Genomic DNA, 14,272 nt, shown 5'->3' on the forward strand with positions numbered 1-14,272 from the left:
CATGATCACAATAATGTATAAATAGTGCATTTGTTGCCATCAAACGTGTTGCTAAACTGTGTGTGTGTGTGTTAAAAACTGTTATAGAATACCTTACTTGAAACGTAGTCGTGCGCCAGCAACAGTCTGGCATTTAAGGGGTTAATGCTCTGTCACGTGAACTGTTCCCTGTCGCTTGAAGTATTTTCCTTTCCAAAAGAAGAGTTTATAATTGTAGCAGCCTAATGATGGACTGTCTGTTACCTGTCAAAATGTTACCTGTTATCAAAACACATTGCCATGTTCTTATTTTGACTATGCATCTTATACTTTCGGCAACAGGAGCAAACATCAAGAGTCCGGCGAAAGCAAAAGCTCGGGGTGGACTCTGTGTGCTGCCAGTCGGGAGATGGGCCATGTGCTGGGGTGTTAGCAGTGGGGGAAACACTCTTTTCACGCCACTTCGATACCGAAGTGAGTTCTTCGTAGCAGGTTAGAATTTACGTTGCAGGTTAGAAGAAAGAATTTAGCAGGTTAGGAGACTGGAGAAGGTGATGTCGTAAAGCAGAAAGTGTCGTAAACCAGGTGCAGAGGAGGGAGGGAGGTGGAGTGGAGAGAGGAGTGGGGTACGGGGGGAGGTGGCGAGAGAGGAGGTGACTCGCCCCGGCAGGCATTATTCAGACAGAGCGAAAGGATCATGGCGGATGGCCCCAGGTGTAAGCGCAGAAAACAGGCGAACCCGAAGAGGAATAACGGTAAGCCAAACTCCGTAAACCGACGGGAAACGATTAAGTGAGATGGACTACGTACTTTTGGGTTCATTCAACTGTGTTCGCCGACTTTGGGACTTTTCTGACCCACGTTTTAGGGAGTTGAAGTGCTGGAAAGTAGTACGTATATTCAAATGTGGTGTGTACCGTTATACCTGGCTCGCTTCTCTCCGCCTAGCGCAGCAGCACTGCTCGAGCGTACCGTTATACGCACCTATCATCCCGTGGATTTGAGTGAGAGCCTGATTTTGTTCCTCGATCCAATTTTCTTTTACGTTCACTTGTCACCTTGTTTTTACAAAAGACAAGATGCAACGTGTTACATTTGTAAACAGAAATCCTGTCGTTTGCTACGCTTTTGCTCAACAAAAAACTTCTAAGCTAACAGGCTAGCAGCTTGCTAACTTGCAGTCCCAGGCATTCAGTTAAACTCAGCCACCTGAAATTTTACTGAAGAATTACGAGATAATGGTAATAGCTAGTCTGTCGTGTTTTGCTCCAGGTAGCAGAGTTATTTGATGCATAGTATATTCTGCCATTTGACTTTGTAGACTCACTAGTTGCATGTCAATCTGGACTTGCATTAGGCCTATATTATTAGATAAATAAAATACATTTAATCGGGCTTGTGTTGTGACTTGGGCAGCAACCCCTTCTATTATCCGCACGCAACACTGTTTGATGCATTGTTGTCGAGGGGTTTGCTAAGGTAGGAGATCTGTGTTGTACAAAGTATTGTTTTATTATTCCACTTTTGTTCATTTAGATTTGAATACATCACACTCAGGCTTCTCGTGGTCTCCTTTTTAGGTAGCATAACATTGTTTTGGTCATAACCGTTCCATTTTACTTTACATTATAGTCCTCAAATTTAGCTTGTTGAATAGCTTGTGATGATTTTAATTTGTGGAAGAGAAGCTGATATATTGCCTAGGCTAGTACTTACCTGTTATGCTGGGTGGTGCAAGCAAGGCATGAAAGAAATGGGCGTCACACAGCCCATAGCCTTCCTATGTGTGTGAGCAACTGCTGCAGTCTATATAAGGAATCTAGTTATGCAGCAGCAACAGCGCAGCCTGGACATTCTGTCTAACGATCCAAACTTCACGTGAATGAAAGGTAACAGAACATAATACACTGCACGAAATATTTTTTTTATTCAATAGTTCAATTTCTACATGAGCATAAACAGGCTAATGATCCTCAGTTTGCTAAATTAACAACATTATACCTACAATAGCATAGAACGGCAATTTAGTTTTTCGATGTAGCCTAGTCGTTCACTTGATTTTATGAAGTTTGTCAGCAAATGATTGTAGCTTGGATTCCACTTTAGATTTGATCAGAAAAGAGTAGCTCCCTCTCTTACCTGTGTTCTACCTATCCTCCTCACTTTCACTCTACCTACCGGCCAATAACATATTATAGGTAGTACCGTTATTCGAGTAGTGAGATGAGGGCTGGAAACAGGAAAGCACCTTTTCCTGTGGCCGCTGACGACACAAGATGTGACACAGAGCTGAGCGCCGTGCCGCCCAGGCAGCGTCCGTGCGCAGGCAGGAGCCATCAACATGTTCACCTGAACAGTGAAAACGGGGCTCGCAAATGTCCTCCTATAAAACCCTACCTGCGGCATTTATCTTTACAGTATTATTGGCACAGATTGCGGGAAAGTATTTGTTTATTTTAAACCTATCTTCATTCTAGAGCAGACGGGGGAAAAGACTCCAATATACGCTGCAGCAAATGGCAACTTGTGCAGGTAGAAAAACATTATGGTTGTTTAGTTTATCCGTGTATATCAGCGTCAGTAGATTCTTGGTTTCTCACTGTTGGTTTTGTTCTCGCGGGATTTTCGCTCATAAACATGCATGATGATGTCCAATTTGTTGATGTTTGATTATGATGGTTTTTGTTCCGTTCTTTTTCTTTTGTCGAAACAAGTGATGTATAATCTACTCTAGTGTAGCCTACCGCCCTGTGTGTGTCACGGTGCAGGCAAGGGAAGAATAGGTTGTGACGGAAAAGGAAAGCAGTACATAAGGTGGTTGCGAATACGAAGGACTCCGTTATTTCCTGTAATAGATAGCAATATTGTGAAACAGACAGCACACCCCTAAATGTTTTCCATCTATTGTTTTCAATTATATCGTTATGCAATTTCCGAGTGGGTCGATGGAATGGAATGGCGGTGTGTACCGTTACTGCAGTGAAGGCGGGGCTGCTGCTTTTTATGTTGTGAGACGGCCAGGTATGCAAGGTGATGCAACACCTATAAAGGTGCCTCGAACTATATCGTTTTTATATTACTGGGCCATTTTATTGTTTTAATATATATCCAGTCTATTCGATCACGTATCATTTATGATAGCAAGGCATGTTTAGTGTTATTCCATAACGGGCAACGATCATTTGACGGTTGACCGCGGGGCATAGGGTTGAGGTGCAAGTCTTCATGCTGTTTTATTTTAGCCTACACCTTATGTTTTAAACCCTTCAGTGTTATTTTTGTCATTCTGACATTTTTTATTGTTTGAAAAATAAACATTGTCCCGCTTCTTATTAATAATTTGCGTTAGGCCTACATTTGAAATAATTCATTACATATTGGACTGATGTGATATGTTTACGTTATTGATGCGTAATAATGGACAATAACAGTGTTATTTAATGAAGCTTTCCCTACAAGTAGCAAATCAAAAGATGTTAGAGCAGGAAGGGTGTCACGTGGTGTCTCTCCTCCGTACATGGGGGGATGTTTTCATTATCTTGATGCTGTTTCTTCTCGGGTACTTGAATCTTGTAGTTAAGCTGCTATTTCCATCTTGTAGCCAATTATGGTATCATAGCCTACTTCAGATTTTGGGACTTATTCTACCAGCTGTTGGAGAGACTAGTATGCAAGCACATTGATCTTGTGGTGTGTGGTGTGTGAGCAAGACCTCCTGCTAAGGAACCAAGGCTGCTCAGTGCCCTGCCTTGACTGACAGATGAAGGTATGGGTTGCATCCCAAACGGTGTCCAAAATGACACCTTATTCCATATATAGTGCACTATGTAGGGATATGGTGCCATTTGAGACTCTTGATTCCTGATATTATTCCCCATGCAGCTGTAAAAATCAGGGCGTCAGGTTCAGCAAATGGCAGCAAGGAGGACGGTGTGTGTGTGTGTCCTGGCTGGGTTAAACAGGTGCTGGCCATCCCTAATCGCGCTGCTTTTGTCACGCCTCTCTGCCGAGGCTGTAATTTTAACACTACAATTTGGGAATAGAGGAATGTGGGCTCGTGTTAACATACTTCACAGTATAAACACAGCCTTCTCAGCACTGGCCCTGTAGCTGCTTAGGATTTCACTTAGACTCACTGTCTACGTCCCAAATGGCACCATTGTATTCCCTATGTAGTGCACTGCTTTTGACCAGGGCCAATAGGGTTCTGGTGAAAAGTACTTTATTGAATAGGGAATAAAGGTGCCATTTGGGACTATTGGACCTGATTAAAGACGAGCCAAATCCGTGTGTAAAGTCACACCCTCAATGACTGCCTAGATGTTACAAACCGTTTCTGATAGTGGTGTCTAGATATTAATTATTTAACAGTGTGTTTAGAGTATTTAAATTAAAGCCATTCTGCTTTGACTTTGATGTAGCTGCAATTGGCACCTGGCTAAAAGGCGCCTAGTTGATTATAAAAGGGGCTCATTCACACTTTCAATGGCAGTGATTTGCCACAGTAGCCCTAACAGTGTTGATTGACCTGTGACCGGAGACATCAAATTTCACTTTCCCCTTATCCTAGACCCTGAGGGTGTGTGTGTATATACAGTATGTGTGTATGTATGTATGTGTGTGTGTGTGCCTATGTGTCCCTTTAATGAAATGGTGCTGAGGAATAACAACGCACTAGAGGATGTCCTAGGCCTAAACCCCACCTCTCTACTTTTATGGTAAAGGGGAGGTGAATCTAGACTGGGGGAGGGGCTGCTGTGGCTAGTGTGTGTGTGTGTGTGTGTGTGTGTGTGTTTAGGAAGGTGGGAAATGGCTCCTTTCCCCTGGGCTTTGCGTGGCCTCCTCTTGTTGTAGCCTCGCTACTGTATATAGCCTCACTACTGTTATTTTTCACTGTCTTTTTACTGTTGTTTTATTTCTTTACTTATCTATTGTTCACCTAATGCCTTTTTTTTGCACTATTGGTTAGTAGCCTGTAAGTAAGCATTTCACTGTAAGGTGAAATGCTTGTATTCGGCGCACGTGACAAATAAACTTGGATTTGATTTACATTTTATTTTTTTTTATTTCACCTTTATTTAACCAGGTAGGCCAGTTGAGAACAAGTTCTCATTTACAACTGCGACCTGGCCAAGATAAAGCAAACCAGTGTGACAAAAACAACAACACAGAGTTACACATGGGATAAACAAATGTACAGTCAATAACACAATAGAAAAATCTATGTACAGTCTTGGCCAAAAGTTTTGAGAATGACACAAATATTAATTTTTACAAAGTCTGCTGCCTCAGTTTGTATGATGGCAAATTGCATTTACTCCAGAATGTTATGAGGAGTGATCAGATTAATTGCAAAGTCCCTCTTTGCCATGCAAATCAACTGAATCCCCCCAAAACATTTCCACTGCATTTCAGCCCTGCCACAAAAGGACCAGCTGACATCATGTCAGTGATTCTCTCGTTAACACAGGTGTGAGTGTTGACTAGGACAAGGCTGGGGATCACTCTGTCATGCTGATTGAGTTCGAATAACAGACTGAAAGCTTCAAAAGGAGGGTGGTGCTTGGAATCATTGTTCTTCCTCTGTCATCCATGGTTACCTGCAAGGAAACACGTGCCGTCATCATTGCTTTGCACAAAAAGTGCTTCACAGGCAAGGATATTGCTGCCAGTAAGATTGCACCTAAATCAACCATTTATCGGATCATCAAGAACTTCAAGGAGAGTGGTTCAATTGTTGTGAAGAAGGCTTCAGGGCACCCAAGAAAGTCCAGCAAGCGCCAGGACCGTCTCCTAAAGTTGATTCAGCTGCGGGATCAGGGCACCACCAGTACAGAGCTTGCTCAGGAATGGCAGCAGGCAGGTGTGAGTGCATCTGCACGCACAGTGAGGCAAAGACTTTTGGAGGATGGCCTGGTGTCAAGAAGGGCAGCAAAGAAGCCACTTCTCTCCAGGAAAAACATCAGGGACAGACTGATATTCTGCAAAAGGTACAGGGATTGGACTGCTGAGAACTGGGGTAAAGTCATTTTCTCTGATGAATCCCCTTTCCGATTTGTCCGGAGAAGACGAGGTGAGCGCTACCATCAGTCCTGTGTCAACAGTAAAGCATCCTGAGACCATTCATGTGTGGGGTTGCTTCTCAGCCAAGGGAGTGGGCTCACTCACAATTTTGCCTAAGAACACAGCCATGAATAAAGAATGGTACCAACACATCCTCCAAGAGCAACTTCTCCCAACCATCCAGAAACAGTTTGGTGACGAACAATGCCTTTTCCAGCATGATGGAGCATCTTGCCATAATGCAAAAGTGATAACTAAATGGCTTGGGGAACAAAACATCGATATTTTGGGTCCATGGCCAGGAAACTCCCCAGACCTTAATCCCGTTGAGAACTTGTGGTCAATCCTCAAGAGGCGGGTGGAAAAACAAAACCCCACAGATTCTGACAAACTCCAAGCATTGATTATGCAAGAATGGGCTGCCATCAGTCAGGATGTAGCCCAGAAGTTAATTGACAGCATGCCAGGGCAGATTGCAGGGCGGATTACATTTTAGCATTAACACTGGAGTGATAGATGTGCAGATGATAATGTGCAAGTAGAGATACTGGGGTGAAAATGATAAAAAAAAAAAATAACAACATGGGGATGAGGTAGTTGGGTGGGTTATTTACAGATGGGCTGTGTACATGTGCAGCGATCGGTAAGCTGCTCTGACAGCTGATGCTTAAAGTTAGTGAGGGATATATGAGTCTCCAGCTTCAGTGATTTTTGCACTTAGTTCCAGTCATTGGCAGCAGAGAACTGGAAGGAAAGGCGGCCAAAGGGGGTGTTGGCTTTGGGGATGACCAGTGAAATATACCTGCTGGAGCGCGTGCTACGGGTGGGTGTTGCTATGGTGACCAGTGAGCTGAGATAAGGAGGGGATTTACCTAGCAAAGACTTATAGATGATCTGGAGCCAGTGGGTTTGGCGACGAATATGTAGCGAGGGCCAGCCAACAACAGCATACAGGTCGCAGTGGTGGGTAGTATATGGGGCTTTAGTGACAAAACGGATGGGACTGTGATAGACTACATCCAATTTGCTGAGTACTGTAGTGTTGGAAGCTATTTTGTAAATGACTTCGCCGAAGTCAAGGAACGGCATGATAGTCAGTTTTACAAGGGTATGTTTGGCAGCATGAGTGAAGGAGGCTTTGTTGCGAAATAGGAAGCCGATTCTAAATTTAATTTTGGATTGGAGATGCTTAATGTGAGTCTGGAAGGAGAGTTTACAGTCTAACCAGACACCTAGGTATTTGGAGTTGTCCACATATTCTAGGTCAGAACCGTCCAGAGTAGTGATGCTAGATGGGCGGGCGGGTGCGGGCAGCGATCGGTTGAAGAGCATGCATTTAGTTTTACTAGCGTTTAAGAGCAGTTGGAGGCCACGGAAGAAGTTGTATGGCATTGAAACTCATTTGGAGGTTTGTTAAAACCTCTCTGGGATATGTGGGACACTAGCATCCCACCTCGACAACAGCCAGTGAAATTGCAGGGCGCCAAATTCAAAACAACAGAAATCTCATAATTCAAATTCCTCAAACATACAAGTATTATACACCATTTTAAAGATAAACTTCTTGTTAATCCAGCCACATTGTCTGATTTCAAAAAGGCTTTACAGCGAAAGCATACCATACGATTATGTTAGGTCAGCGCCTAGTCACAAAAAAACATACAGCCATTTTCCAGCCAAAGAGAGGAGTCACAAAAAGCAGAAATAGAGATAAAATTAATCACTAACCTTTGATGATCTTCATCAGATAGCACTCATAGGATTTCATGTTTCACAATACATGTATGTTTTGTTCAATAAAGTTCATTTTTATATCCAAAAATCTCAGTTTACATTGGCGCGTTATGTTCAGTAATGTTTTGCCTACAAAACATCCGGTGATTTTGCAGAGAGCCACATCAATTTACAGAAATACTCATCATAAACTTTGATGAAAGATACAAGTGTTATGCATAGGATTATAGATTACCTTCTCCTTAATGCAACCGCTGTGTCAGATTTCAAAAAAGCTTTACGGTGAAAGCACACCATGCGATAATCTGAGTACAGCGCTCAGCCACCAAAACAAGCCATACAGATACCCGCCATTTTGTGGAGTCAACAAAAGTCAGAAATAGTGTTATAAATATTCACTTACCTTTGATGATCTTCATCGGAATACACTCAATCCCAGTTCCACAATAAATGTTCATTTTGTTCGATAAAGTTAATCTTTATGTCCAAATACCTCCTTTTTGTTTGCGCGTTTAGTTCACTATTCCAAATGCACAAGACGCGGACACTAAGTCCAGACGAAAAGTCAAAAAAGTTCCATTACAGTTTGTAGAAACATGTCAAACGATGTATATAATCAATCTTTAGGATGTTTTTATCATAAATCTTCAATAATATTCCAACCGGACAATTCCTTTGTCTTTAGAAATGAAAGGGAATGGAGCTCGTGCCCACGGCCGTGTGCGTGACTAAACTAAAGGCTTTCACCTGGGCCATCTGCTTAGAGTGCTCTTATTTGGTCCCCTTTCACAATAGAAGCCTGAAACAACTTCTAAAGACTGTTGACATCTAGTGGAAGCCTTAGGAAGTGCAATCTGACCAAATTTACACTGTATATTGGATAGGCAATCACTTGAAAAACTACAAACCTCAGATTTCCCACTTCCTGGTTGGATCTGCCATATGAGTTCTGTTATACTCACAGACATCATTCAAACAGTTTTAGAAACTTCAGAGTGTTCTCTATCCAAATCTACTAATAATATGCATATGTTAGCTTCTGAGCCTGAGTAGAAGGCAGTTTACTCTGGGCACGCTTTTCATCCGAATGTGAAAATACTGCCCCCCAGCCCAAAGAGGTTAACACATTGTCCAAAGAAGGGCCAGATGTATACAGAATGGTGTCGTCTGTCTAGTGGTGGTTCAGAGAATCACCAGCAGCAAGAGTGACATCATTGATATATACAGAGAAAAGAGTCGGCCCGAGAATTGAACCCTGTTGGCACCCTCATAGAGACTGCAAGAGGTCCGGACAACAGGCCCTCGAATTTGACACACTGAACTCTATCTGAGAAGTAGTTGGTGAACCAGGCGAGGCAGTCATTTGAGAAACCAAGGCTACTGAGTCCGCCAATCAGAATGAGGTGATTGACAGAGTCGAAAGCCTTGGCCAGGTTGAAGAAGACGGCTGCACAGTACTGTCTTTTATTGATGGCGGTTATGATATCGTTTAGGACCTTGAGTGTGGCTGAGGTACACCCGTGACCAGCTCGGAAACCAGATTGCATAGCGGCGAAGGTACGGTGGGATTCAAAATGGTCGGTGAATTTACATGAATTAATGTGTGGCAAGGCTTAAAGGGAAACTCCACGCCAAAAAACTATATTTTGGTATTTGTTTCATTAGCCCATTATTGATACAGTCCCGAAATGTTTTGCATGTCAGCAATCAAGTTTTCAAGATAGGTACCTTTCAAAATACAGAAATACTGCCGGAATTATGCATTTTGCATCATATGTGGTATTTTGAAAGTTATATATCATGAAAACTTGATTGCTGACATGCAAAACATTTTGGGACTATATCAACAATGGACTAATGAAACATATACCAAAAGATAGTTTTTGGGTGCAGTTTTCCTTTAGGCACTTGTTCCCAATTGTGAGTATTTGGTGTTGTAATGAAATGATGTAGCCACTAGCCAGATAACTCTTAGGTTATTACTGTCCAGATTGTTTGTGAGAGATGGCTTAATTATTCAGATGAATTAGGCTAATATAGGCAATTATTGTGTTTTAGATTTACAGGAACATTTATATCCATGTTAACAATCCTAAATACTCAAGTGATACAAAATACGGAACTGCAGTGTCATATTCATCAGTGCACACTGTAACAATATGTTTTGCAACAGAAAAACTAAAACAATGGTTCCTTATTGGACATGTTCAGATAGTAGTCCTTCCCTGTTTCAGTTTCCATTTAGTTCCTAGTGAATTTTTATTATTATATTTTTAATTAACCTTTATTGAACTAGGCAAGTCAGTTAAGAACAAATTCCTATTTACAATGACAGCCTACCAGAACGCAAAAGGTCTCCTGTGGGGACGGGGGCTATGATTATAAACATAGGCTAATTCTCAACCCTCTGAAAGAGATCTCATCCAGTTGTAGGCCTAGTTCTAATGTCCCGTCAGCTAGGCTGTGATCAATGTTTTACGCTGTTACCAGAAATTCTAGGCTTAGGTAGGCTTTTTATAATGTCAAACTATAGGCTTATCTTAACTCTGAGTTAGTACAGTTGGAATGATTTGAGAGTGGGTTGGACTGATTTCTTACAGGCTTTCTTCCAGAGGCCACCACGTTATTGTTTGAGAAACTTCATTCCAGAAATAACATGTTTTTCTTCTCTCTCTCACACACTACCTGGGGCTGCAGGTAGCCTAGTGGTTACAGTATTGGGCTGGTAACTGAAAGGTTGCTAGATCAAATCCCTGAGCTGACAAGGTAAAAATCTGTCGATCTGCCCCCGAACAAGGCAGTTAACCCAGTGTTCCTAGGCTGTCATTGTAAATAAGAATTTGTTCTACACTGACTTGCCTAGTTTTAAATAAAGGATTAAAAAAATTAGCTTCATTCAGTCACCTGAATACCAGCAATAGCCTATAGGTGCATTATTGGGTCTTGTGATGGCTTAGGCTAAGCTATTGTGTGCTGGCTTTAGAGTGAAAGAAGGCCCAAGAAGGCCCTTATGTCCCAAATGGCACTTTATTCCCTTTATAGTGGGAATATATTGGTCCCTGGTCAAAAGTAGTGCACAATATAGGGAATAGGGTGCCATTTTGGACGCATCCCTAGTTACCTTTGCCATTGACTGGCCTCCCTCCTACCTTTAAAGTGTGAGGCAGAAGAAAGAGTCCATTCACAGGCAATACTGAGAAGGGGGGAACTCTCTTTCTTTCACACTCGGCTGGTGGGAAGCCCTCCTTGTTTTCACCAGCTCATTTGCAAATCCTCCCATGCTCTTTATTATGGAAGCCTCAGCAAAGAATACAGAGTTAGAGAGGCACTCCACTGTAGGAAGTTATGAAATCATTTGAAATCTCACTAGCTATGCCTAGGCTCTTAGCCCCTCTAGGCATTATGTCGTCCTGGTGGTGGTCATTGAAATACAGTAGTTTCTATTGTGATATCTGTTAAAAACAGACAGTCTTCATTAACAGGGTTCACTAACATTATCCCAAACCATAATACAGTACAGTAATAAGGAGAGGCAAGGATTCAGTGTTAGAGTGGGATGGCTGGGGAGTTGACAGTACAGAGGAGCTGTGATGTAGCGTAATGAGGGATCATTAGCTAGTGCTAACAGCAGCTATGGTGGTTTTGGTGCTGCTATCTGCTGAGTTATGAGCGGAGGGAGGGAAACTGAAGAGGGAGAGAGAGCCAGAGAGAGAGGGGGAGAGAGAGATAGAAGGAGAGAGAGAGAGAGAGAGGTGGGTGGGTGGGTGGAGGGAGAGAGAGAGACCTCCCAGCAGCAGGCACCTTTGCCTCAGCCCAGCCGCTTTCTGTTGTGTCCGAAATGGCACCCAATTCCCTACAGTGGCAGGAAAAAGTATGTAAACCCTTTGAAATTACCTGGATTTCTGCATAAATTGGTCATCAAATTTGATCTGATCTTCATCTGTCACAACAATAGACAAACATAGTGTGCTTAAACTAATAACACACAAATGATTGTATTTTTCTTGTCTATATTGAATACATCATTTAAACATTCACAGTGTAGGTTGGAAAATGAATGTGAACCCCTAGGCTAATGACTTCTCCAAAAGCTAATTGGAGTCAGGAGTCAGCAAACCTGGAGTCCAATCAATGAGACGAGATTGGAGATGTTGGTTAGAGCTGCCTTGCCCTATAAAAAACACTCACAAAATTTGAGTTTGCTATTCACAAGAACCATGCCTCAAACAAAAGAGATCTCAGAAGACCTAAGATCAAGAATTGTTGACTTGCATGAAGCTGAAAAGGGTTACAAAGGTATCTCTAAAAGCCTTGATGTTCATCAGTCCATGGTAAGACAAATTGTCTATAAATGGAGAAAGTTCAGCACTGTTGCTACTCTCCCTAGGAGTGGCCATCCTGCAAAGATGACTGCAAGAGCACAGTGCAGAATGCTCAAAGAGGTTAAGAAGAATCTTAGTGTGTCAGCTAAAGACTTACAGAAATCTCTGGAACATGCTAACATCTCTGTTGACGAGTCTACGATACGTAAAACACTACACAAGAATGGAGAAGGCACTGCTGTCCAAAAAAAACATTGCTGCACATCTGAAGTTTGCAAAAGTGCACCTGGATGTTCCACAGTGCTACCGGCAAAATAACAGAATGGCTTCAACAGAAGAAAATACACCTTCTGGAGTGGCCCAGTCAGAGTCCTGACCTCAACCCGATTGAGATGCTGTGGCATGACCTCAAGAGAGCAGTTCACACCAGACATCCCAAGAATATTGCTGAACTGAAACAGTTTTGTAAAGAGGAATGGTCCAATATTCCTCCTGACCATTGTGCAGGTCTGATCCACAAATACAGAAAACATTTGGTTGAGGTTATTGCTGCCAAAGTAGGGTCACCCAGTTATTAAATCCAAGGCTTCACATTCTTTTTCCACCCTGCACTGTGAATGTTTACACAGTGTGTTCAATAAAGACATGAAAACGTATAATTGTTTGTGTGTTATTAGTTTAAGCATACTGTGTTTGTCTATTGTTGTGACCTAGATGAAGATCCGATCAAATTTTATGACCAATTTATGCAGAAATCCAGGTATTTCCAAAGGGTTCACATACTTTTTCTTGCCACTGTATATAGTGCCTGCTTTTGCATGGGCTCTGGCCAAAAGTAGTGCACTACATAGGGAATAGGGTGCCATTTGGGACGAAGATCTTGTCTTTGAGGACATTAATCAGGGCCAGACAGGTGGGTGAGGGGTACTGTACTCTACAAAGAGGCCCCTGGGAGTGTGTGTGTGTGTGTGGGGGGTACGTCAGTATAAAGAACACTGGAAAGGTTTGTTGTTTTGGAGCAGATTGATGATCGAAAGACGTGGCCTAATATGGGTTTATGTTGCAGGGTGTGTGTGCAGTGTATATTATATGTGTGTGTGCACGTGCAATCGTGATTGTGTCTGCTCGGTGCAGTGTGTGCGCTTGTGTGTGTGTGTGTACATGTGTGGTATTGAATTGGAGGTTATGTCAGCTAAATGTCCTCTTCAGAGGTGATGTGAGCAGAGGGTGTGTCAGCGGAGGCTATGTTGATGAGGCTGTTAGGAGAAAGCTGTATGCCTACTGTGTGTGTCGTCTTTGTCTGAAAGAAACCCACTATGGGTTAACAGTGGGCTAATGAATAAGGGGCCCTGGGCCCGGTTGCATAAAACATCTTGACTCACTTAGGTGATTGGGTCTGGGTACAGAGTTTCCCCCTATATATCTGTCTCTCTGTCTCCACACAATATTTACCTCCCCTCAGAGTTGTCCTCTGTCATTGTGGTTGTTGTTTTTGTTGTTGTTTTGGTTTACCTTCCTGCTGAGTGGATAAGATCTGGAACACTTGCTCTCTTTCCTGTATCCTGGAGAATACCATACGCTCCGTGCCAGCAGCCCTCCCTAGTTCCTGAAGTGTATGTGCACACCAAAAGCCAACCTATTTCCCATGTAGTGTACTATTTTTTACCAGGGCGCCATTTGCGATGTATCCAATGTTTTCCAGTTTGCCCTGAGCTCACTCACAGTATAATTTCACAGTCAAGGGCCGAAAAATTGCCAAAGACTCCAGCCACCAAAGCCATAGAATGTTCACTCTGCTACCGTCCCGCAAACGGTTCCAGAGCATCGGCTCTTGGACCAACAAGGCTCCGAGACAGCTTCTACCCTCAAGTCATAAGACTGCTAAATAGCCAGACTGCTAAATAGTCAGTAACCCAAACTATCTGCACTGATTCTATCTTGCACTGACCCTACACACACTTGCTAGACTATACATACAAACCATAGACACACTCACTCACACACACACACACTACATTGACACTCCCTCACAAAACCACCAAACATTCACACATACATAACACACACGCAGACCGACACAACATAAACACACATACATACACATTACACGCACAAACACTTTTACACTGATAATTTGCTGCTGCTGCTCTGTTCTTTATTTTACTCTTATTATT

The 14,272-nt window shown here is 42.6% G+C and overlaps 1 protein-coding gene across 8 annotated transcripts in view; it reads left to right on the plus strand.

The window, feature by feature from the left end:
• The first annotated feature begins 232 nt into the window (after positions 1 to 232).
• Positions 233 to 14,272, plus strand: part of LOC106600604 (zinc finger E-box-binding homeobox 1) — a 95,568-nt gene continuing 81,528 nt past the window's right edge. For 2 of the 8 annotated variants that reach the window (XM_045714866.1, XM_045714869.1), the window contains exon 1: positions 235 to 734. In XM_045714866.1, the coding sequence (XP_045570822.1) occupies positions 677 to 734 (58 nt within the window). In that variant the 5' untranslated portion in view covers positions 235 to 676. Of the gene's footprint in view, positions 735 to 1,771; positions 1,869 to 1,953; positions 2,512 to 14,272 lie in introns of those variants that run through there. The other 6 variants (XM_045714868.1, XM_045714871.1, XM_014192096.2 and 3 more) reach the window with 5 other exon arrangements.

Source organism: Salmo salar, chromosome ssa03, assembly GCF_905237065.1.
Source record: "Salmo salar chromosome ssa03, Ssal_v3.1, whole genome shotgun sequence".
Taxonomy (NCBI): Eukaryota; Metazoa; Chordata; class Actinopteri; order Salmoniformes; family Salmonidae; genus Salmo; species Salmo salar.